General features: G+C 36.6%; 2 protein-coding genes across 4 annotated transcripts in view; both read left to right on the plus strand.

Annotated features, from left to right (window-relative positions):
• The first annotated feature begins 450 nt into the window (after nt 1-450).
• LOC132129410 (COMM domain-containing protein 7-like) lies at nt 451-7560 on the plus strand. Its single transcript, XM_059540987.1, has 9 exons — nt 451-621; nt 1641-1694; nt 2328-2430; nt 3200-3256; nt 3348-3385; nt 5606-5696; nt 5810-5859; nt 7105-7153; nt 7265-7560. The coding sequence occupies exons 1-9, from the start codon at nt 538-540 to the stop codon at nt 7339-7341; spliced, it is 603 nt and encodes a 200-aa protein (XP_059396970.1). The 5' UTR covers nt 451-537; the 3' UTR covers nt 7342-7560.
• Nucleotides 7561-21804: 14244 nt separating this feature from the next.
• The window catches only part of LOC132129421 (nucleolar protein 4-like), a 97328-nt gene continuing 92145 nt past the window's right edge, over nt 21805-26987 (plus strand). For 2 of the 3 annotated variants that reach the window (XM_059541007.1, XM_059541008.1), the window contains exon 1: nt 21805-22658. In XM_059541007.1, coding sequence (XP_059396990.1) covers nt 22323-22658 — 336 coding nt within the window. In that variant the 5' untranslated portion in view covers nt 21805-22322. Of the gene's footprint in view, nt 22659-24469; nt 24639-26987 lie in introns of those variants that run through there. The other variant, XM_059541009.1, reaches the window with a different exon arrangement.

A 26987-nucleotide genomic window follows, 5' to 3' on the forward strand; every position in this document is an offset into this window, starting at 1 on the left:
ACCGACAATAAGTGTGCCCAATTTATGATACAAATATTTGTCTCTGTAAAAAATGTGCATTGCAGTAAGATTTGCCAAAGTAATGTTGTTATGTTTTATATGTTGTTTACATATAAGTGGTAGATTAAAATTGTACAAATATAAGCAAAGTTTTGAAGAAAACATTCAGTATTTGACTCGTGAGGTTTTGGGAATTAACATAAATTTTCAAGGTATTTTTATATTTCTGCCTATTTAAGAGTTAATTTCATTGAAGTTTTTCGGTGCATATTTGATGTAACTAGCATGAATAAAACGGAATTAATCATCTACTTTTTTGCAAAGAAAATAATATTTAAGTATCTTATCTTCTATGATAGTTTTAAATAAAGCATACAAAAATCCAGATTATCACTGCACTACAAAATCTCGTGATCACATGTGTGCAGGGCTCTGACTGACGAAAGTGCGGATGGTGAAATCGTTGGCCTCGCTGGCAGCGGAAGTGTGGAAGCAGATTTGACAGTTCAGTAGCAACAGCAGAGCTGCAAAGAAACAATGTTGCAGTTGCATTTCACGAATGATACATTACCCGACCATGTCTGCACTGACTTTCAGAATCTGAATAAGTTCAGTGAACAGGTATGAATTTAGTATGCTGCGAACGGAAAGTGGGAATTATGATACTAATGAATGAGTTTAGTGTTTTTGTGATCAACAGTTTTAGCGTATAAGTGAATTCGATGTAAATAAACGGGTCTGATGATCGTCTTGCCTTCAGAAGAAAGTCGCCTGTTGTGTCGCTTTAGTCACGTGAGATTACCACAACGCTTAGCATTAGCACACTGAGCTAGGCTCCTGTTGTAATGTAAAGGATTTCAGGCGTAAAACGTATATTTAGTGTATTTTGATGTGTCATAAAATTGTATCATGCATTTTTTCCTTTATATAAAAGTTTTCTTGTTTCAGCCTTGCATCTCCAACAGGAAATTGATTTAAAATACTCTTACTGGTTTGCAGTGAATGTTTAAGGAAGCAGCTTTTTAAATAAATATATAAATATAATACATTTAATGAATCTTATCATAGGCACGTTTGTACTTTTGTACATATATATATATATAAGTGTGAACACACTTGACTGAATTTATGTTTGTCATGATTTTTTAATCCTTTTTATCTAAAGGCTTCATGCTTTAATGCTTGATTATTTTGCTAAAAAAAAAATAAACAGTTTAATGTATTGAATTGTATGTATTTATGTATTGCAAAACTAATATTTAAAAATTTTAATGGATGAAAAACTCAGGACGTGAAGCTAACAAGACCCTTGAATCTCTGGTAACTTATTCAATACTGTTTAAATGCATCACGAGATGCCCCTCAAAGTTGTTTGGTGGAAATTTGTAGAACCTAAAATTTATAAGGGAGCTTTTTTTAACGTTTATTTTAAATTATTAATTTTTCTGTACTTCCATTTGTTTTATTCATAATTTTGTGGGCTGTTATTATAAAATATGTAAATAGTAATAATAAAGAATGAGTAGTTGTATGCAAACTTTATAATGCTGATGTCTGCATGTTTCTTCGCTAGATAGTGCACATATGCTACCTTCATTCAATGCCAGTCAATCAGTTTTACTTTTTACCTCCCATTGCAGCAGTTTGTGAGACTGACAGAGATCTTATACCAGTTCCTTCTAGAACCCAAAGAGGTGAGTCTGCGCTCCCAGATTACTTTTCTGGAAAGCCATTTCTGTGTTTTAAATCATTGCCAGGAAATGCAAGAAAATATAAAATATGTACCTTGAATGCAGTACAAGTCTCAGTACAAGTACAAGACTCTTTGAATAAAAGTGTCCACAAATACATGAACCAAAAGAAAAACAAAAAGTTGAAGGCATGGTTCATACAAAACTGAAAATGTACTCACTCTCAGGCCATTTAAGATATAGATGAGTTTGTTTCTTCATCAGAATAGATTTGGATAAATTTAGCATTACATCACTTGCTTGCCAATGGATCCTCTGCCGTCAGAATGATTCATAAGTAATCCATTTGACCCCAGTCTATCAATTAATGTCTTGTGAAGGGAAAAGCTGTGTGTTTGTAAGAAACAATTGCATCCTTAAGAAATTTTTAACTTTAAACCAATGCTTCCAGCTAAAATATGAATCCTATATCTATAATATTGCGTTCTTCTGGGTAAGCTGTCTTGTCTGAATTAGGACAGGGAAAGAAAGATATATTATGTGAATGTTCATTGTGATAACTTATATTGTGAAAATATGTATTCAACAGGATTTACACACAAGTAAATGTTACATATTGTGCTTCTCCCTCATCAGTCAGAGCGGTTCTTGCGTCAGTTGACAGAGTTTGCTGGAGAGAATGGGATGAGTGCAGGACCACTGAGGGCTCTGATGAAGAGTGTCCTCATCCTACCTCACGGTAAAACCTTCAGGACCCCCATCTTGAACAAATCGAGCACCTTTATCTGAAATTCCACAAATGAATAATGCAGTCCCCTTCCCCTGGTGATAACATCAAATGTAGACGTTTAGCCTGACCCCAGCACTGATCTAAACACGCTATGATCCTAATCTCAGTGAGTGATTGTTCAGTTTATTTTACACCAAATTGCTGCATTATGCGTCTAGAGGATCCTAACATATGCAAATAGCCCTTGTAGCAAATTGCCCTGGGGAATCTGGACCTAATGTCACATGTAGACTGGCCGACCCTAACAATCAGTATGCATGGTATGCTGCTACATTTGCATGCAATGACTATCCTGCTGCCTGTGCTTTTAGACATTAAAATGAAGAGGAACATGTCAAATTACTTATCATACTGATGGGACAAAATGGTGGGGAAATAAGGGGTGGTGTAATAATAGGTATCAGAGAAATCAGACAGAGATGTAAAAAACGTATAGTCTACTGTATTTCAAAACCTAGTGAGGTGCCTACGTAGGCAGCATAAGTGCACTCTCGATGTAAAGACTCTTTCAAAAGGTAGGAAACTTAAATTCAAAATTTAATTTTAGCCAAATTCAAGGCGTTATTAATGTATTGTCACAACCCTATTTAGTGTTACCAATTGGTACATTATCAAGGTACCATATTATTTAGAATGCTGTCTACTTAGTTCATTAGGCTTTGGGATAGAGGTATAATGAGCATATTGAAGCAATGTAAATGTCTTTCTCCCTTTTCAGGTGCTTTAAAAAGAAACCTAACAGCTGAACAGGTGAAGGCAGACTTGCTCTCATTAGGTATCACCTTTCTTCACTCAGATCATCTCTACCCATTAAAATATATTTGTCTTGAGTCTGTATTTAACATTGTGATCCTGCTTAATTACAGGATTAAATGAGGACAAGGCCAGTCATTTCTCTGACCAGGTTTGTCTTAATATAGACATTTTAGTGTTTTAGTTGTTTCCATGTTTTTACATTTACATTTTTACAATTACATTTAGTTAAACACAGTACACGTAGCAAGGTTTTTTTGCTGTTGTTTTTTTATTATATAATAAATAAAAGGAAAACAAATGGAATAGAAAAAGAATAGTGTAAGCTAGTGTTACAGGCCTTTTTTGCCTTTGTTAATTGTATAATAAATTAATTTTTAAAAAAATACAAAAAGATTAGAGAATCTAGTGTTTTTTTAAGAAAACAAACAGTAAATTAATAGTGTGCAAGTCTAAAAGGAGCAGGATTTATTTATTTATTTTTATTATTTTTTTTTAAGAAAAGAATTAGAATAGAGAGTGCTAGAGTTAGAGGGTCAAATAAAGATGGAGGAGATGTGTTTTTAGCTGATTCTTGAAGATGGCTAAGGGCTGAGTTGGGCAGGTCATTCCACCAGGAGGGAACATTTAATTTAAAAGTCTGTGAAAGTTTTTGAAAGATTTTTTTTGCCTCTTTGGGATACACGATAAAGCGATATTCACTTGCAGAATGCAAGCTTCTAAAGGGCACATAAGTCTAAAGTAATGAATTTAGGTAAAGGGGTGCAGAGCCAGTGCTGGTTTTGTAGGAAAACATTATGCCTTACATTTTATGCAAGCAGCTATTGGTAGCCAGTGCAAATTGATAAACAGAGGTGTCACATGCATTATTTTTTGGCTCATTAAAAATTTATCTTGCTGCCGCGTTCTGGATTAATTGTAAAGGTTTGATAGAACTGGCTGGAAGACCTGCCAAGAGATCATTGCAATAGTCCAGCCTGGACAGAACAAGAGCTTGAACAAGGAGTTGTGCAGCATGTTCCGAAAGAAAGGGCCTGATCTTCTTGATGTTGAATAAAGCAAATCTGCAGGACCAGACAGTTTTAACTATGTAATTTGAAAAAGTCAGATGATCATCAATAATAACTCCAATGTTTCTGGCTGTTTTTTATGATTGATGTGCCTAACTGGATGGTGAAATTGTGATGAAACGATGGGTCTGATGGAACCATAAGCAGTTCTGTTTTGGCAAGGTTGAGTTGAAGGTGATGGACTTTCATCCAGCAAAAAAATTCTGTTAGACAAGCTGATATGTGAGCAGCGTTCATCGGATCATCAGGATGGAATGTAAGGTAGAGCTGAGTGTGATCAGCATAGCAATGGTATGAAAATGAATACCTTCATTCAATGCCGAATGATGGAACCAAATGATGCCATGTAGACAGAGAAGAGAAGTGATCCAAGAACTGAGCCCTGAGACACCCCAGTAGTTAGATGTTGCGAATTGGACTCCTCACTCCTCCAAGATCCCTTGAAGGAACCTATCCGAGAGGTAAGACTCAAAACACAGGGTTGATAGAAGAATCTGGTGGTTAACCGTGTCAAAAGCAGTGGACAGATCCAGCAAGTACTGAAGATTTGAAATCCGCCAGTCTTAGGGCTTCAACAACTGAGAGCAAGGCAGTCTCAGTTGAATGTCCACTTCTGAAACCAGACTGGTTTCTGTCGAGGAGGTTGCTCTGTGTGAAAAAGGCAGAGAATTGGTTGAACACAGCTGGTTCAAGTGTTTTTGGAATGAAAGGAAGAAGGGAAACCGGTCTGTAGTTCTCTAAAAGGGATGGGTTGAGGGTGGGTTTCTTAAGTAGTGGAGTTATACGAGCCTGTCTAAATGCTGAGAGAAAAACGCCAGTCTGAAGGGACGTGTTAATCATGTGAGTGAGTGCAGGTACAACTGCAGAAGAAATGGCTTGACGGAGATGAGATAGATAATGATCAAGCAGGCAAGTAGTAGGATGATTAGAAAGGATGAGTTTTGAGACTTCTGCCTCAGAGAGTGAAGAGAAGGATTGTGAACAAGTGTATGTTTGCTGGTAAGATGTGCTTGACAGTGTGGTGTGGGAAATTGTGCACTGATAGTTTTAATTTTATCAATGAAGAATGTGGCAAAGTCATTAGCTGTTAGAGTTGATGGGGAGGAGGAGGACAAAGAAGCGAGGAAAATGTGCATGCGAGAGTTAGATGAATTGTCAATTTTGTTATGATAGTATGTCATTGAAGCAGTGGAGACATTAGTATAGAAGGAAGAGAGGAGTGACTGATACACATTAATGCATGTTTTTGTAGATGGGCATGACTACAAGACTCAGCATATCTACATCTTCTTTTATTTCAGTGGAGAATCCACTACCCTGTTTTGTCCAGACTGGCTGTGGGACAGACACTAATGGTCAACCAACTTGTTGACATGGAGTGGAAATTTGGTGGTAAGCAATGTATTAACATATGTGTATGTAAATATATATTACCTACAGTGCAAATAAGAATATAAATAATGTGATTAATTATGTGTGTAATTTAAATGCATAATTCTTTGCAGTTACCGTTGGTACAAGTGAGCTGCAAAAGACCGGAAACATTTTTCTACAGGTAAACCTGTGTTTATTTATTTTTAAAGTCAGTGCAAACATTCATCAAGAGACTGTCTAAATTTAAAATAGATTTACCCCTTAAATGATTCTGAATTCAATTTTAAGGTTGGTTTGCACTATACAACTTTTGCAGAAAAAAAAGTCAGTTCCAGTCTGCAAATTTTGGACAGTCGGATTTAACAGATTTCATAAAAAATTGAATAGGATATAACAGGAAAAACATTTTATTTGGCTTCAGACTATGATTTTTTTCAAAGCAGAGGATAAAACATGTTTGATACTTTTCCAAATGAACAGCCAATTGAACACACATTGTTTTTATTTGTCATGCGTCTTCTAGCAATGAGACCCTTGTTTCTGTGCTAGAGTTTGTCTGTCTTTCAGTTTTTCTCTGTACCATTTATGTATGATGCCAGGAGACACAATTGAGACACTTTTGGAAGAGAACTGAACTGAGCTGAACGATGACATAACTGAATCAAAAATAAACTGACTTTAACTGATAAACTGACTCTTTTCTATTGTCCTCTTGCATTATCAGCACAAGTTTTCCCTGTTTCCCACTGTAAAGCTGCTTTGTATCTAAGTACATTTAGACTCTTGTAACACAGAGCCAGAAGTCTTATTTATATCAAAAATGAGAGATGAGGCAGGAAATTATAGAGAGGGAGATTCTTGCCAACTTAATGAGAACCTTAGCACATGCACTAACCGCACCAGAATCATGAGAGACCGCATGATCAGAAGCATACTTTGTTGCATCTGAATCAGTGCACTCTAGCAAAACACTCAAGTCTAAGGGATTGATTGTCTCTTTGGTGTGCTGTTGTCTTAAAAGAAAATGCACTTTCTTGATGGCAGGTAAGTGTCAAAGTAAATAATTATGTCATCATATGCCTCCTTTATATCTTAAAAGTTCCTACCATCTCCTTTTATCCCAGCTAAAATATAAATATTGTCAGTTTCCAATTACGATTCCAATTGACTGCAATCTGACTTGAAGAAAATGCATTTTCATGGCTCCTCTGGCATATAATGCTAGTCATATACCCATGGTGGGGAATATTTGACTAATGTTTGATAGTATGTTGATATATGTTAATCTTCAAAGGTTGTATTTGCAGAAGCAGTTCTTGGTGGTCAAACTCTTGATCTATAACATCTGTCTGCTTTAGGCAGTGTTGCAGTTATAAGACAGATACACAGGCTCATTATTCGTTCAACTTTTTTGTTCTTTTCCCAGCTGAAACTGGTGATCAGAAAAGGAAACAAGACCGAAAATGTGTACATGGGTAAGTTTATTTCAAATCCATTGTCTTAAATTGTAACATAATCTACTTGACTAAACGTTTTCATTACATTTAGTGCAATTTTGTTTGTATCTTTGTATCTCTCCACATTAGAGCTGACTTTACCTCAGTTCTATAACTTCCTTCATGAGATGGAGCGCGCCAAAGCCAGTATGGATTGTTTCAGTTAACTGAGGTCATTGTGATCAGAGTTATCCTCTTTGTCTGTAATTAATCAGTAAATAAATGTAATGTTCACAAACTCATATAATGTTTCAACTTTAATAATTATAATTCACTAATCTTATTCAGTTGTGTGATTGTTTGTGTGTTTTTGTTTGGGACAAAGACGACATTCCACATTGATGCTCTTTATTGATCTTCTGTTTATTAAACCTTTGATAAATTTCTTTGGCAATGGTTTTTATTAATCCCGGGATACGGTATGTGTTTTTTGTACTTTGTTCACTAATAGATTAATATATTTAAAAAACAAAATAAGCCACTACTTAAGACATTTTTAATCAAACCATTTGCTTACTGTATAAATAATTAAAACAGTACAAACAAACACTAATAAAATTCATATATTTGTGGTAGGATACAGAACATAATTAACAGCCAGATTTGTAGCAATAAATTGAGGAATTTTGGCTACTACTGCTAGTAGGTCCAAGAAACATATTCATTTTTCTGTCGGCAGACATCCGAAAAGTGTTTGCCTTTATCAAAGGCAGTCAAGCTTTACACCGATTCAGGCTGATGTAATAAATTAACTCTGTGTCAAATATGAGTTCTCTGTTAGATGGTATTTGTGTCCTGGAGCAGCATAATATCAAGACTGACAATATCAAAGAACACACCCAGAGGCTGTGTAGATAAATCTTCCAATTGATTTGTTATTACACATGTCATTGTTTCCCTCTTTTTGAGCAGTGATACTTCTGTTCTCTTAATTCTGAAAAATCTGTTTTATTTTGTCTCAATTCCATGCTTTAATTTTCTCAGTTATTGACTGACACTCTTCTGTCTGCATGTCAGAACGTGCAGGTTATAAGTTATTAGCACCAGGTTCTCCACACCTTGTGACGCTCGTTTGGCCGCTCCTCATATGATTAACAACCATGACAATTCGTAACTGTGTTATATTTTTGTTACAATTTGGTGGCGAACTCCTATAATTTCATTTGATCTCCTTACACCCCACTAACAGTTAGATTTGGAGGTGGACATTCATTCTTAGTTACATTTTAATTAAGATTTTTATACAAATCAAATCAAATGAGTTAATTAGAAAACTCCAACTGTTTTCTGATGAGATAGTTGTAGCAGTTCTCCAAGGTCAAAGCTGATATAATTAGTTATAGAGGGGATTCTCATTCGGCTCCTCGGCCAAGTGCAACTTGCAAGCACCAAATGTTTAAACCTGTTTTTTCTAATGCAACAAAACAAACATCAGTACACTCCTGAAAAATGAAGGTTCTGAAAGGGGGTTTTCACAGTAATGGCTTATCTGAAGTAAAACCATTTTAAGTTTGCAAAGAATGTTTTTTAAAAAAAACGTTTCACTTTGAAGAATCTTTTGTGGGATGACGAGTTTTCATAGATATTAAACATTCTCCATGAAACCATAGATGCCAATAAAGAACTATTATTTTTGTGTGTAGGGTTAAACTAACCCATCTAATCCAAGTTTACATTCCCTACTAGTAGGTGAACAATTCAGTGCTTGGTGAACTCTGCATCACAATGACAGGAAGAGCCAAGATCAATGAATCAAAAAGCAACATTCCTTGGTTGTCACAAGCCAGTTATACCTTGGTAACCTTCTGGACACCTCCTTTTTAAAAACCGATAAGCCAGAAGCACTGTGCGGCTCTGCCTTCGTCATCAATTTTCACCTACTGTACTCTTCTTTTCATTCTATAAAAACAACCTTTATTTTCATAAAATAATCCCAATATGAAAATCTGGTGAATTTTGAGACTTAAAAAAAACACGTTCTAGCTGTTGCTATCACGTGTGCTCTTTATGACCAGTTTATTAGATGAAGCTTAAAACCATTGTTGCTCTGTATAGGTGCTACTGTCTTTCTAGCATTACAAGTATCTCCTTGCTCACTATGGCGGGTCATGAAGCTGATATAAAACACTAAACTTTTCTAATTAAATATTCTCATCCTAACTGTAGTACATGGTAGATTATGGAGCATCGTACTTTGTATTTACTAACTAAACAAACAGGACAATGATCCTAAGTAGTCTTTCACAAGTTCACACGTATGTGTAATCAGATATGGTAACATGCATATTTGGCAAGCTGAGGAGGGGAGAGCTGGGATATGAACCAGCCAAGAGTGAGTTGTTGGGGTGGCAGAGGGATGCTGCAAGACTATCAAGGGACCATGTGAGGGACGGCTATAAAAACAGGCAAGTAAATTGTATCTCAGTGGTTAAAACAGAAAAAAAAAATCCCTGTTTTACAAGGACCAGAGGGCCTGAGGCATTCAAACCCATTATCTCAACCAGTTAGAATACAGTCACCTTTAGCCCAGCTAAAAGTAAGCAATTGACATGAGACAGCACAAAAACATCTTCACTATGAAGCCTAAATAGCCTAAAGCAGGTTTAATACGCCCATCATTACTACTAAATGTTACCAAGACTCAAGTTTTTATCAAGAAAGACTTGAATAATCTATTGTGTGTGCTGTGTTAAAATGTTTACAGTCCATTAATCCTCATATTAATGGTTGTATTAGTCAATTGAGACAAATTAGAAATAATTGAGATAGAAAATTTTAGATAATTGTCAATGAGAGCATACAAAAAAGCAAAGAAATATAAAAGTAAAGGGATAAACCAATTTAAACCTTTATGGATGTCTTTGCCTGATTTAAGACCTTTGTAAAATTTGTTTCAACAAGCACTACTGAAGATGGGAGAGCTGGAGGAGAAAATAGACATCATTTAACAATGAAGATAAATTACTCTAAAAGCCGGCAGATATCAAGGTTACATAGCTTCTTGTGTTAACTAGGCATTGGAACATTTCATTTCAAAATGTAAGACCTCATAGTTAGAACGCTTGCCAAATAAATACACAGATTGCTTGCTTGCATGAATGTTGTTCAGTCGGTACATCAAAAACTGAAAGTAAAAGGAATCATCACTGACCTCACTGTGGCCCTAAACATTGAAATGTAGCCGAATGATGTTGTGACACAATGTGAAAGAATAGCGATTTGTTATGACATAAATATGCTCTGGAAGAAAAGGGCAAATCAGTTCAAAATCAGTTCTCAAGTTGTGTCAGTTCAAATCAAATGAGACTCTCTGTAAAGGTGTGTTGATGTATGAAAAACAGTAGCCTACGTTCATCGCAACATAAGAGCAAAATTTCCACAAAACTCCCAACTGTCTGCTGTACAAAGATATTGCAAAATTATTGCTCTTTGTGTGCAATAGGCTAGACAATAGATGTTCGAAATGATCAAACTCATAAAACACCATCTGATATTAGTACTAATATAACACACTGATCCAGGGGCGCTTCACAAGATCCCGGGCCCTATGCATAGGCAGTCCTAATGGGCCCCTCACCCCTTGAAAATATATATTCCAGACTTTTCAAGGGCCTCTCTTCCTTTGGAGCCCTCGTAATCAGTACTGGTTTTCCCCCCAGTCCGACGCCCCTGCACTGATCAGTAGAATTTGAACTGTTTATAGTTAAATCTAAAGTTAAACATCTTTGGAATCAGCAATGACATTATTTGCTACATATATGTTTCAATAACTGTACTCTTTGTACTGCAATAATTCTCTTTACAAACAGATTGAAAATATTGTGAAATACTATTAGCTTTAGTCTGACTCTGACTTAAGAAGTGAAAAGCTTCTGGCAGTGATCAGTTGCCATGAATCCATCAGTAATAAATATGAGTGAAGACAGCGATAATACGTGTATGATGTTAAATAGACTCTGTAAGAATAAGTCCCAAGCCTGAAGTTCTTTGATTTTTACATTTCTACCTCTCCAGGCCGGTCATGCTTGTCCACACCTGCCGTGCACTAAGCACCTGGTGTGTGTGTGTGTGTGTGTGTGTATGTGTGTGTGTGAGGTATGTGCATAACTGAAAGTAAAGAAAGGTATAGGGCTAAGTTACTGTTACTCTAGACAGCAAAAAGAGGAAGTTAAATTCCCACGAGAATTTACTAGACACTCTAAAGCAATTCTCTAAACATCTGCTATGCACTTCTGGCAAGTTATGAGATAAAAAAATGGCATTGTCCACTGTGTATGTATAGGGCACGTTCTGAGAGAGAGAGAAATATGGACAGTTTTCTGTGGAAGTGTTTATGGACAGTAAATATGTAAATCATTAAAAGTGCACAAAGAGGTTGAAGATTTGCTGGTTAACATTGTCCATGTTTGCCCCTGAAAAATCAGTGAATGTCATTGATACAGCTTTTGAAACTAATAATATAGGGTGGATTTTCAATTCACTGACTTTAAATGAAGAATTTCTCTAAAAAGTTTCCATTTATTCCCAGGAAGGTCTTATCATTGAAATGAATCTTGTGAAAATGATCTTCTGAAACTTTAGCTACTATTGCCTTTTTGTACTTTTTGGGCCAAATAACAGATATCCAATAGTGAGGAGGTCATTGAAGAATGTGGGATTTTTTAAAGGATTTTTTGTGCCAATTGTGTTCTTCTTTTAATCTGTACTAGCACTTCTTCTTTTTACTACTGTCTGAGGCAGAGAAAATGGGCAGAGGACATCATGAATGTTAAAAACAATCCATGTAATCACATTTAAACACAATAAACTTTCATTTAGAGCAATTGTTCCTAGCAGTAAAAATATAGCACTCAGTGCAGAGTAAAGTCAAGATGGAATCAGAACTGACCCTATTTACTTTCTTAATGCATGTTAGTCTTATTACCTTTAACCCAATTGTGTAGCAATAATAAATCATCAATTGTCTGTAATTTATTAAAATGTAATAACCTGCTCTTCCTCTAAAACAACAAACGATAATACATACTATTTATAATTAAATTTGATTTTATATATATAGTATTGATTTTGAATTCGATTTTCTTTTTATATTTTCATTTTATTCATTCTTGTGTTTTTAATATTTCTATTTAGCTTTCATTTATATTTATTTAGTTAGCAATAGCAACACTGGAAATATGTCACATTACAGAAGAAAAATGTTTTTCAAAAAAAAAATGGGCTTCAACACATTTTAATATATTTCAATCTCTTCCGCAGTTTCTTCTCGCAAAAATCACCACAGAAAATGCCAAGAAAAAAAAAAGAAAAAAACCTCTGTGGATTCCACCAAGACCATAAATAAGCACAGCGAGAAATGGAGCTGAAACAGTTGCTCAGAAAGGAAGAAGAGGGTTTAGCACTTCACCAGCCCCACACAGGGGCTCAGTGGGCTGAACACCAGGATACTGATACTCATCACACACACACACACACACACACACATTTCCCGCTCTGAACCTCTCAGAGGCGCAGTTTCAAACAGGAACCAAGGCCAGTATGGTTCCTACAGTCTTCCTCTTTCATATACGGCCCTGTTAACCCCATCTGCATTTCTCACAGACATGAGCACACTTTCATTCAGACTATTCCTTTCACTCGGTCCTGTTCTCATGAACGCGTACACACACACTCCTCAGCCTTTTGTCAACTGCAGAATAATTGATGGTTCCTTTTTCAAGCTCCTCTGGGGTGCAGACCACAGACATAACTGTGTCGTGTAGATTGGGCTGTGGTGCACAGGGGCATTTCCTGCAGTATTTCACCCCAGGCGCTGCGGCCCTAATCTGGGCAGGACAGGCGGTCTGCGCAGGCTGCTTTGAAGGAAGAAGGGCCTCAATTTGTATGCATCATGAAAGTGTGATCTGCATCCTCAATATTAACACGGGCCAGTAGAGATATGCAGGTGCACAGTGTTTATTTGCTTTTGTGTATTCTTTAAACTCACACAATCATGTGATTTGATATAAAAGAGAGAGAGAAATGATTGTATATCTATTTCTGCATTATTCTAACTCTCATCTATTGTTTGCTCTTGTTACTTAGTTACCACTCACCTAGGTTCCAGCCTCTCTCATCGCCCTGGCAACTGAGCCATCCCATTGCTTCCACTTCACTGGCACCCGGGCCTGTCCCAAGGCTGACCCCTCCCCCTCCCCACAGCCTCATGCAGCAGTCGGGGGTAGGGCATGAAAATACTGCCAATGCCAACACACACACTTTCTAAAACACCTTTCTTTTGTTTCCATCTATTCTGAAAGAATTATTCCCCCAGAGTGAGAATTCATTCACTCAACAGCAATGTATGTTGTAAGAAACTGAGAACTGATTAAAACTACAAACATTTAGCCATTAGAAGACTTTGCTCCTTCACTATGGAGGAGCTACTTGGAGCTTATATTATGCACAATCAAAAGTAATAATATACAATATATTGTATATTTGGGTATAGTATAGTGTATAATATATTTTAATAATAATGATAAAAGCATAACCAACACCTCGTAATATAATATAATAATGTATTATCCACACTTTTTATATTTCACTATATGGAAAGGTTTCATTGCGTTCCCACCATGTTCAATTTCAATCCCAGAAATGGCATTAAGTTCTATTATAATAATATATGATAAATCATACAATGTAAATTTACACTTATAAATGGATAAATTATTTCTGCTTTTGGGAACTAAGAAATGTAAGGTGAATCATATATATAATTACACCTTAAATTTTGTGTGTATATATATATATATATATATATATATATATATATATATATATATATATATATATATATATATATATATATATATATATATATGTATATACACACACAAACACACACACACACGCGTGTTTTTATCATATAATAATACATTTGTGTTGTATTTAATATGTTATATGAAAAGTATGCACATATTATAATATGGTGAATGCAAGCATGTATAATTCACACCAAAGTGCCTTTCCTAAACAGGGGTTTTGTTCCTGCTCAAGATCGATTTGAATTCCACATCTGATTAATTGCAGTTTGATGCATTAGACACTAGAGGTCAGCATTGGCTATAATGTTCATTTAAAAGTATGAGTCTCATTACTAAAGTGTCTTGCTGAATCAAAACTCTAGAAAAGAAAGAAAGGGCAAATCAGGGTGAAGAAAATGAAGGGTAGATTGCAAAAAATGGAGCTGGGGTAAAGGATGTGCACATAGAAGAGAATGGAGAGAGAGGCTAATTGAAGTTTTTAGAAAAGGATCACAAGGTGAGGCCAAGGGCATCACTGCTGCCAGCACAGTGCTGTAGCACTTCAAATAAGACTAAAAAACATTTCCTGCAGTGATGACCTGCTCAGAATAACCTACGCCCGTGCAGAAAAGAAGTAAAAAGAAAGAAAGACATTTCTGTCTCTTCTCTCAAATGTTCAGGAGAATAACTGGGCAGAGAAGAAGGAAAACGGACAAAAAAGGGAGGGGACAAACAAGAGGACTGGCTTTGAGAGAGTCCCTGAATGACTGAATTCTCCATCTAACAGTGCTTCTCACACATTGTCTTTAAACACCTTGATGCAGGCAGTTGTAAGAGCAGGACATGCTAGCTTCACCTCAGGGCACATACTGAACGCAGGTAAGGGGCAAATATCAGACAGATAAAGAAAGGACCGATAAACTAACCAAGTGTGAAAAGGAAAGTGGAAGTCTTTAATTGTGGGTGGTGATCCAAAAAGAGGGATGTGTTTATTAGTGGATATTTACAGATGTTTCTGAATTGGTGTTTCCATGAATCAATCTCAAATCTACATCATTATATCTGACATTTTATATTGAAATTTACAGAAATTTAGTTTCCACTCATTCATGCTGGCCCTCATAAGTAAACACACACACACACACACACACACACACACAGACACACAGAACATTATATAAATATATATATATATATTATCCTCAAATTTGTGTGGATTATAGTCATAAAATATTTCAAACCATAACAATGTACAAAATATACTTGATTATCAGCTACGTACTATATTTGTAGACAGTATGTTATTGTAGATAAAATATTGAAAAAATTGAGAGGACACTTAATGTTTTCAAAATGTCCCCCACAGAAGACAATGAAATCATACAATGCTGGTCACATGGTTTTGTGGTAAACCTTTTTTTTTGAGTGGCTCAGTTAGTAACTTTTGCGTGCATGACATAATATTTTGCACAAAATAAAATATTTTGATTAGATTTAGAAATGTCTGAGTGAGTGGAAAAGTATAAATATTATCAAAGGACATTACATGTACCTTAAATTGTAAAATGACTTATACATAGAAATGAATGCATCTGTTCCCTGTAGCTGAACAAAATTGCTGTTTGTGGTTTAAGCCAGCTGACTTTGAGGCCATTTATATTCTAGCACACACCTGAAAGTTGATTAAAAAAAAAAGGTTTAGTAGTTATACAATGTAACAACCAAAAACAATGCTGAAATTGATCAAATATTGCCACAGACTAGCAATTGCAAATATAAATAGCAAATCATGGTTCTCTGCTGTTATACACACTAAAGGTTATTATCTAATAAAAAGGACAAGCCCTTTGATATAGCAACACCAACTTCATGTTTTAATAGGAAATACATCAAAACAGGAATAAAAACTGCATTCGTTGAGTGATTTTTTGGTTGATTCTTGGTTGCCCTTTAGGCTAGCCTGTCACCGTTTTCTCACATACATCTTCTTGCACAAGGTTGAAACTGTGTAAAACTGAGCTAATGACTCAGCAGGCCAGGGTGTTGAAGGTCAAAGCACTTCTGGTTGGCCATATGCTCTTAATCTGAGAACGGATATTCAAAATCAAACTCAGTCATGAGTTTACAGTTTATCGAGCACATTGCTAGCATAGATGCTAAAACTGCAGTTAACACTGTGGTTTATAGGTCACTGAGGGTCTCGCACTACTGCTGTAAGGGGCCTTTTCACACCGGATGGGATCTAGTCAGCACTATTTCTTAATTGTTGGTCTATGTAGAAATGTGTCAGATGGATGTTTTTAGCACTGTGCTGTGTCTGTTTGTTTCTTCAGTGTTGCTTTTTTGTTTTTATTTGTTTCCATATATATATGTATATATATATATATATATATATATATATATATATATATATATATATATATATTATATATATAATAAAGCTTTTAGGTTTAATTTAACATTAAAGAATGCATACTGAAAGATTTTTTCAGTACTTGCTGATTTTTAACATTTTCTATATTAAGGCTGTTTCTAAGAGACATAAATGCTACATTTATAGTCACTGGAAAGAATCTAAAGTACTGAACAGAGTTTAGAAGTCAGGAAGGCTTAGCTAATGCTAAGAGGTGGCTGATCCTAGCGTCTTGATTGCTTGTTTTTTATTCTCCTAGACCATGAGGAGCAACATGACACATACATTTGAAGTGCATTCCAGGTCTTTGGTGTCTCCAGGCACCATTTTGATTATAGAAGATGGATAGAGGATCGTTAAACAGCTATTATGGTCCTGTACAGTCTTAGGACAGCCCGGTAATGAGGTGCAGCGCATGGGATTGATGGGTGTTTGGCTCCACAGTGTTTCAAGAGACCAGTGCTGCCATAGTTTCAACCACTGGGACACCGCAATACAGACAAACAATGAATCGGCAATGAGAACAGATCATCCGTTAGCCTGTATTTGTGATAGCATTCATGCAGAGCACATGTCAGGGTATAAACAATGTGACAGCCTCACTGAATATTTAAGTGAAAAATGGTTTGATGTCAGATGTCTTGCCCAAGAAAGTTGTCTCATTTTTGAAAAGATGGATTTCTCTGCAATAATATTGTCTTGTTACCTCGATCTCATTCTACACCTGTCATTCTCAACATCGCATCTTTCCAAATCAATTTCAGTACTTTTATTTTCAACCGCTGACACACACAACCATTTCTCAGCCACACTAAGCCCATGTGATGACACATGAGATATCATTCAAGACAAACATCTCTAGAGTTCCCCCGTTCAGCTTCCTGTGAAAGATGAGGCTAGTGATCTGCGTGTGCATATAACAGCTGCTGGCACGCAACCGAACGGATGCAGGAACATTTGCGGTGAATGGTCCCTTCTCAGTCTTTATAGTTAAGTGGGGTGACAATTATGCAAAATGTACTATAAGCTAAGAGATATTTATGTCATAGGATGATTCCATACTGCTTTTAGTTACATGCAAGGTGTCCAGGGGAGCATCTGTAATTGCATATTTCCCTACTATATAGTAAAACAGTATGTGAACAAAATAGCACGTCAAAATTCACAGTATTCATAAAGCAGTGGGCAAAAAGTCCCCTGATGACCTATTTTTTCCTGCGAGATTCTGAAGTGCATATCTAGTGGACACTTAACTAACCCATGAGGCCACAGGAAAAAGGATTTGTGATTAAAGTGATGGAAGTGATGCTGGTATAGGTCACATGACGAATGGAGTACATCCAGATTACCTTCGTACTACACACTCGTTCTACATTTTACATAAAACATACATTTAATGGTGGCATAAGAAAAATACACAATTAGAGAGTATGCATTAGCGGATGCAGCCACTAGTGGAAAATGATGTAACTACACTATCTAAAATAGTTCTCAATTTCTCCAATATGCTGAGAACTATATAAAACATATTTAATTCCCATGAATTAATTCCTGTACTAATTTGTTCCCCCTTTTTAATTTAGTTCAAATTAAAGCGAGAAAGCAACTCACGATTTGTCCCGCATGAGGGAAAGATTTATAAAATATGGCCATGAATGAACAAATCATGGGGTTATTAAGAATTTGTATCAATGATCAATGAATTTTTAGTCACAATATAATTTTTTTCTTCTGCATGTCATGTGCATGGCTCCATACCAATATATAGATGCGGGCGACATAAATCACAAAATATTTTATTACATTACAGTTAAAAAAAAATGTTGTTAATTTTTTTAAGGGCTCTTAAATATGTTAAATTGAGTTTTATTCATGTTTACATTTTATTTTTTAACATTTCATTTTTCATTTTTATTAAAACACTGTAAAGAGGTATGGAATGTTGGGAAGTCTGCTGTAAATGATTTCATCAAATTATTAAATTACATTTTCTGTGTTGTCTTTCAGTAATATTAAGGCACTATATATGTAGGAATTAGCTTACAGACAACAAAAGTTAATCACTCACCTTTCATGGTTTGCTTTATGCAAAATATTTCTTTGTTTAACAACAATGCATACATTTCAATAAAAAAATCCACAAAAAATATTTTATATTAGTAAATGGAAATAGAAATGAAGATGGCAAGTTTTTTATAATAAATTTCTGCTTATTAATTGACTGGTCAAATTAAATGTCAAATTTGAAATCTCAATTTTCAGGATTGAGATGATCAGCGTAAAACATTTCACATTTGCAATAACGGATGCAGTCTGGATTCCACAAACCCATGCTCACAAGTAAGTCAGCAGGGATAAGCAGCACACTGTACCCTACACCCACTCACAGCCTCTGCTGATGACTGCAGTCATAGCAACAGATAGACATAACTACCCACCCTTACACACCGTCCTGTACAGAGCAGAGCCTTACACACATACACATATGTCCAGTCCCATGAGATGTTTGACACATACTGAAAAGCAGGATAATCGAAAGCTAACACACTATACATCCATATAATTCCATTTCAGAAGGCATCTCAGTGAAGGTTGAGTTTGAAGCATGCCTGCTCAATACTAACCATTCAAACAGTGCCAGAGGACAGAGTAAGTGTCTGAGAGGCCTACCGGAACACAGTGCGGCCCAAACCAGCAGTTGTGATTTCAACAGACGGAGTGACAAACATTTCAGGGAAGAGGCTTTAGTGGGCTAACCACAGACGACTGACCACTTTTCTCTGGAAGCAGATGCTCGCTTCTCTCTTGGGCCATAGCTGTAAAGGGGAAAAAGAGGCAGAGAGGGAGTCAGTTTTGAAACCCACTTTCACTTCCCAAAGCAAAAGGCTATTTCAATACAGCTGGCTCTACCCAGTGCTTTGTTTCCCTGTGCCTGTTGCTAACTTTTGCTGAGAGGGAACTTTTAGCCTCAGGGTGTGTACAAGAGTCAGACCTATCAGTAAAAAAAAAAAAAAAGTCAAAAATTAAAGTTACGCATCTCTTAAATCCATGTAACTCTGTGACAGAGTGCAGTTTTATGACATGGCAGTTTGTCCCAAAGCTTGCCTGTTCTCCTGCTACACTATGGAGCCAAAAGAGTCTCAATAAAGATAAATGCACACACTACATTCACATACACTCCCAAAAGTGAAAAGAGTGCATAAGCAGATTCGGTAGTTGCTAGTTAGCAGGGGAGGGGCATGTTCATTCTAGGGGGCATTTGATTGGATGAAAATATGTGTAGTGCTGAAAGAGTCACCAAAATATTTTGTTTGTTTTACTGGAAAACTTATTTTTAAACCATACACATTTTTGTACTTTTTATAATACACTACAGTATGGATGGCTTCAAAGCTAATAGAAAAAAGCAACAACAACAAAAAAAAAACCTTTATTAAATTAGAACTTAGCATTTTTGTAGACCTTGTAGAACTTAGGATTTTTGTAAAAGATTATGAAAGCTCTTTTCAACTATGACACAATTGTTTGTGCTTTCAGCACACTGCACGTGTATCTGTATGTTGTGTCTGACTCAGACACACAGCACTTACAGTTACACAAACACACTCAGCCCTGCACAGAGCGTACATGCTCACTGTTCACTCAAGGTCTCCTTGATCGCCCACATTATTTCATGATCTGCAGTAGTATTTCTCTCTCTAAGTCACTTGGATGATTACTCTAGGAATGTTTCTTGAACTTCCCTGAGCTGAGAGTTCAGATTTAAAGGTTAATATTAATCTATTTGAAATATTCTTTAAGCCTATTTGATCAAACTGTTCTAGCAGACGTGTCTGTGTGTGTGTGTGTCTGTGTGTGTGTGTGTGTGTGTGTGTGTGTGTGTGTGTGTGTGTGTGTGTGTGTGTGTGTGTGTGTGTGTGTGAAAAATCAATAAGGAGATTTCTCAGTTGTTCCGAGCCCAAATGGAGACTTTTGATCTTGGGAGACTATTTTGAAGCCACCAGTTATCAGATTTTTCTTTTGGGAAAAAGTTGTCTGGTTTTATTTCTCTATTTCTTTTACATTTCAAGCCATTTTAGGAGAGACACCTGAGACTATGTTGGTACTTAAAGAGCTCCACTGAGTCTCCGATATGAAGAAGCAACCTCTCATTATCAATACAATTGTCCTCAGGGCACATGTATGTATATGAAAATTTATCACAAAATACCTGCTTCACAACATCTGGTCATCAAGGTTCCACATTTTTTCTTTTTTATTAATGATTAACATGTTTATTTGTTTTAATCATTTTTTCCCATGACTTTTCCAGTCAGTCATTTATTATTATTGGACGAGCTCCAGGCCTTTAACAGTGGCATTTCATTTACATTCATACATTTGGCTTATATATTGATCAAAAGCTACTTATATTGTATTTAAAGTGGAGGGGAGAACGATTGAAGTAGTGACTGTCAAGTTCATTCATTTTTTCGCAACATCTAAATGTCAGATAGCACTTGAAGGTAGCATTAAATACATTAAAGAAAAAACTGATCTCTTGCCACATTCTCCTTCATGACCTTCATGGAACTGTTCAATTTTTAGAAAAAGTAGCTGACATCTAGGGGTGACTTTAAGCATGCTTTGAACAGGTTTGCTTCGCCTCCAAATTCCGTGTAAATACAAAATAGTGCATTTAAGTCTATAATGCACATGCACTGACCCACTTCAGCCCCTATATCACATGTAGCTCTGATGCTGCTTTTGTATCAGCATAAAGCCCTGTTCACACTGAAGGTCTCGGAGTCGCTATGATGTTTGTTTCCCATAGGTCTTCCTGCTTTCCTCATTTGCATGCTTTGCTCAACTTTTCATTTTCTTTTTTTTTTGCCTTGCCAACGGTGTCTGTAGCTCACATTGCCAGAAATCAACTTTTTATTGAAAATGATGTCCGTTCACTGCAATGAACACCCTTAAATCAAATATAGCACCAGAGTAGACATGAAACTGTATATATTTTACATATATATTTAAATGCTTATTATTTATATTTTCATTTGGTACTTTATAATGACACATTCTGTTTCTGTAATCAGTATTTCAAATCTAAAAAAAATAGTTATCCAAAATAATTAAATGTAAGTGCACCGATTTACCCTGGATACACTTAATAAATTATATATATATATATATATATATATATATATATATATATATATATATATATATATATATATATAAAAAATAGCATGTAAACAAACAGTAACCTCCGGTCGAAAACTGGTTTCTTTGGGACACACATCTGCTTTGTGTAGATTTGGGCTATCTAAACGCGTGCACTTCCTGGATCTGAACCGTCCCACCGCGCAAGGGAATCCACTCAAACCCATCCACCCTACCGCCTCGAGGGTCAGCTCCTATGCCTCATATCTCACGTTACACACGTTACAATCCCGTTCTCCTCGTGGACAGTGGCAGGCGCGCCGAGCGTCGAGGCTCGAGCTCATTCTAACAGGTGGCGAGCGATTTCAGGTCTGAGCGACCGGTGAGCGAGCTTCAACGACCGCCGAGAGGAGCACTCGCTCCTCCTTATGAGCAATTCTTGGGCTCCTACGCGTATTAACACAGTCTAATCGTCGTATTTGGGGTATTTAGGCGAATGACAGATTGGTTTAATTAGCCTCCAGCTTACAGGTGGCCGTTTGTAGGACAGCCCCTCTTTCAGTTCCTCAATAGGAGACGCGGGACTGATATTTGTTTGCCATCCTGTGGGACAGAAGAAACGGCTCCGTTAACAGGTGCGAGGATAGACGAATACAAAGGCGTTTAGTCGTGTCTTAGAATTAGAATATTTTCATTTGTGTTCACGGTAAGATCTAAATCTAAAGATAAAAATTCTAGGAACTATCTAAATCTAGCTTATCTCCGAAGCCTCTTTCTTTCCGGAGGAGGACCGAGAAAAGCCATGTCAACCAAAAAGCGGGTGGATGTAACGAGAAGGAGCCGAAGCCCCGCGGTGTCCGAGGCGGAGATGTTGGGTGATTTTCAGGAGTGGTGCCTCCGCACTTACGGGGACTCCGGTAAAACAAAGACCGTCACCCGGCGAAAATACAACAAGATTCTGCAGACCCTCTTACAGAGCGACGACTCGAATGGAGTCTATGTCGAGAGCAACCACATCAACGCCAAATTTAAGTTCTGGGTCAAATCTAAAGGTTTCCAGGTGGGCAACACTGACGGCAAGCCGAACGAGAACGGGGCAGCGGACAGACCGGTCCTGTACGTCCCCATCAAGGCAACGGTTAGTACGGGTGCTCTTTTCCCCATCTGCTAATCAAACGCGTAATAGTGCCCGATATTTGCCTATGCAAATTCTGAGCCACGCGCATAATGGTGCACGTTCACGCGCCTCGCAGCCGGTGAATCTCGTTCAGGGTTGTATATCTGTAGTTGAGCTCATGTCTCTCTCGGGTCTTTGGTAACCACTTGTTCACGGCAGCTCTGCCACCCGATTGTCCGGAAGCTGTTTATCGCTATCAGTCATTGAGGAAATTATTGAAATGTAGAGCTAACGAATCAAATGTATTTTGAAATGTGCATTTAAGATGGAATACTTGGTAAGGTTAATATATCTATCTATATATATATATATATATATATATATATATATATATATATATATATATATATATATATCGGGTTAGGGATTTATTGTCCCAATATGATGCATCCATTAAATAAATTGAAATAAAATTATAATAATTTACACTCAATGTGTTATTATTGTATACGGTTTAATAATGTAATACAGAGGTGCAGATTATTGCCACTATTTGCAATATGTAGCATAAATAACAGAAAATCCTGCTATTTTAACAGTGTATAGCCATTTGCACAGTGTAAATAGAAAATCGATAAAGAAAATGCTATTTGCACTTATAAATAGACGCTGCCTAATACTTATTATATTGTATAATTATTTTTTATAAATATATTTTTTTATTATTAAAAGTAGTTGTATACGTAAATCAGCAGTGAAAAAATATGGCTTTAAAAAGTAAGTGTAGTGTAACCAGCATGCAGGAAGACATCTTTGTTGTCACTTGACAAGAAAACCAGACAACCGAGAAGACAACTTTTGACCCTCATGAGTGCCTTTAAAAAGCATAACAAATTTTAAGCCATTTTATGGAAATGCACATTTTGTTTGGGTCAGATGGAGTTAACTTGAGAAATATGATTGTTGATAGATTTGACTTTATAAAACGTAAATTATTGTACCTTGACCTTTGAACTTGAGTAAACAAAAAGTGCATGAAAAGTATTTGGTACATTTCACTTGAAAGTTAAACCAGTTGACATTCCTAAAATTAGTACATTAAATTACCTGTGGAAATTGCTATAAATGTAGGAACCCAACATGAATACAATGAGTACATTTCTATGAACTTGTCATTTATTTTAAACTACATTTTTTTTAAATGCCTCCCTTTTTATAATTTCAGACATCTTTATGGTACAGTGATCCCCATGTGTTTGTGTAGGGTTAGTTGGATACTCTCATGTCAGTTTGTAACTATTTAAAGTTAGTAAATTGTTGGGAATTCATAAGAATTTCTACAATCTGCTTATTCTGCCCCCAATCATGCATTTCTTTTTTTTTTGCTTTTAACCATTAGCAAAAGCATTTAGTCAAATAGAATGATATTTGCTTCAAACTTGACTTTTTTATTTAGTTATTTATTTGTTTTTTACTACATTTATATATTTAGACCTGTTTTACAGAAAATATGCATGTATTTTATAAGAATGACTTGTATAATCTGTGCTTGCTTTATCTTTCAAATGATTATCAAATGATCTTCATAATGTCTTTTTCTGAGCCGAAGAGTTCAGGTTTCCAAGCCGTTTACGTTATTATAATAGTTTGCTAAACCCAAAACACCTGCCAATTTGGTTCACCTGTGTAGCCTAATGAGATGATATGGTGGTGTGTGGTATTATTGGTGAAAAGGCAAGTTAGAAATGTGTGTTTGTATGAGAGCAATTGGGAGAGATCGAGAGGCAAGGACGTGGTGAGCAGGTCAGCTCTCAACAAAACAATTGAAATAATAATGAGTAGCCCAGATGAAGATTTATCTTATGGCCATTTCACGGATTAAACATGATGGAAAAGTTAAGATGGATGCACCCTACGTGCTCTGTGTACCTTCGTAATCAAGAGCATGCCCCAGATTTGTCGTATTCAAATATTATTTTTGCTCACTCTCTCTTGCTTTAGGTAGGTGTGTGTTCTGCTTTCTTTGAGACCTGCCTCTCTTTTAGTTCACTCAGGGGGGATAATTGATGGAAATAGGAAAAACTGAGAGAAAGTGTTACCCTCACCATTCGATTAGCGGTGCAGGGACTGTGTTGCAATGTGCACAGGTAACAAAAGATCTTGATCACAGAATCTTTTACTTGTAATACAAATTCCAGCCTAATGGGAATCGTGTTAAAGGTCACATAGTGACTTAGAAATTCACTTGATTGAATTTAAAAGGAATAATTTAACTCCAAATTAAAATTCAGTCATTACTCTCATCCATGTTGTTCCATACCCATATGCTGTTATTTTTTCACTTTCTGAAGCAGTGGTGTTTTTATAATGCTTTTTGTGCTCCGCAGCCCTGAGCGAATGTACATTTTTAGAGATAAGGAAGAGTAGCCTCAAAAATGTCTACGAAAGTTCTACTTTTTTGTTCCCTAGAAAAATAGCAACGGCACTGGAGTTTGAATCAATGTAAGGGGGAGTGAATGATTATAAAATGTTACATTTTGGGTGAACTATCCCTTTAACGTTCTTTGTTCGCATTACCATTACCACATTAGTCCTGTAGTCTGATGTTTACTTCTCATTGGTGTGCTTGAGTGTAATAGTAGTTTTGACGTTAGAGCGGATTGATCCGCAGCTCAGTCTGAAGATAATGATCAGTCTGTTATAATGACTGACAAACGGTTTTCTCTATTGTATTACTCAAACCACACACCGTCAAAACACACCGCTTAAAATGGTGTGAATCCAGCAGACATCTTTCACGCATGTAAAGGGGTCACCTGTTGCACTACTTTATAATGTATGAAAAGTGTGGGAGAGTTGTGTGAGGGATGAAGGATGAAAGAGGAGAAGAATCAAAAAAACGTTTTCATGCCACTGAAAGACAATGAGATAGAGCAAGGGAACACAGAGGGGATTTCTGGAGATGGACAAAGAAGAAATGATGTTGTTGAGAGAGGGAGAAAGAGAAGGCTGGAGGAAACAGTCACACAGGCATCACATGCAGTTGACACCAACGTCTGTGGACACTATTAATAGCCCCTAACGTTCCTCTCTTTCCTCCCCTTTTTCCCTCTCTTTCTTGGAGTACACTAAGCAACTGTTGCAGAAGAACGCTGTTCTCTCTTTAGCGTATTTTGTCCTTAAGCTTCTTTTATTTTGTGGGGTGGTGTAGGGCAAGGAAGTGAGAATCTATAGCCTATAGGAGTAATGCATATAGCCTAGCCTAATTAATTTCTTAATATTGTTTGCAAGAAACACCAGTCTATCACCTTGATCTGGATTAAGTGTGGCTCTCTTTTTATTTACAATGTTCCCCGCGGTGGAGAACACGCGTTCAGAGCGCACAGACGTGCCTGGCTCCTAGCTATTATTCGCGTGATTTGGTCATGGGCCTACGCTACAATCAGGGGACAGGGTTTAATATTTTTTTTGAAGCACCCCTGGGCACCGCCATTGGCTAGGGGACCCCCACCTGCTGTTAGCATCCCATTGACTCCCATTCATTTTGGCGTCACTTTGACAGCGAATAACTTTACATCTAAGGCGTTTAAAGACTCCATTTGTCCATTAATTATTTCTAAAGAAACACAAAATGTATAAAAGGCTCCATTACCTTGGACCTTACGTTATGGCCCCGTAGAAGCAGTTTTTGTAAATAATAGGCTAACGATTGCATCATAACCAGCGACTCTCTGTCGCACAGTAGAGAAATTACCGTATGGACAGGAGGAGAAGCTCGCAGACAATCTTTTACTGTCTATGAGGCTATCGGGGGGACGTGGAGGCATAAAGTCAAGGGAGATAATTAATCAGAATATTTACCAAAATTTGCTCCTGTTCACGCTCTCCTTCTCTGCAAGATTCAGTGGGTGATTCAGATTTCTCTTGGCACAGCGATTAGAAGATTTACAGGTTGCTCACGTGACATTTATGTCATCAAGCTCAGTTTGAGTCTGCGCAGTACGCCCGACCCCCAGGAAGTGCTTTTATTGTTTATAGTTCGATTACGGATATTTCACGTCATGTTCGATTGCATATTCGAATATCGAATAAAAAGTGACAGCCCTAATCATTAGTTATCATCCTTGGTGTGAGCGGCCCTTAAGAGTCATTAATTTAGGGAATTGGGCTACACTTCTGTATGATTTTGATTCACTAAAAAGAATGAGCTCATAGAATGAATCAGACTACTAGAGTTTATGCATGTAACGTTAGCCTGTGAGCACCCGAAATAAAGATTTTTGCTATTTTATTGCGGTACACTGTAGTTTATTGCATCATATTCAATAAGACCGTGAACTCACTGTCACT

The sequence above is a fragment of the Carassius carassius genome, chromosome 46, assembly GCF_963082965.1.
Source record: "Carassius carassius chromosome 46, fCarCar2.1, whole genome shotgun sequence".
Classification (NCBI taxonomy): Eukaryota; Metazoa; Chordata; class Actinopteri; order Cypriniformes; family Cyprinidae; genus Carassius; species Carassius carassius.

Coding starts and splice junctions, on each gene's coding strand:
- LOC132129410 (XM_059540987.1), top strand. CDS start 538: ATGTTGCAGTTGCATTTCACGAATGATACATTACCCGACCATGTCTGC. Junction 622..1,640: donor TGAATAAGTTCAGTGAACAG/GTATGAATTTAG, acceptor CTCCCATTGCAG/CAGTTTGTGAGACTGACAGA. Junction 1,695..2,327: donor TCCTTCTAGAACCCAAAGAG/GTGAGTCTGCGC, acceptor CTCCCTCATCAG/TCAGAGCGGTTCTTGCGTCA.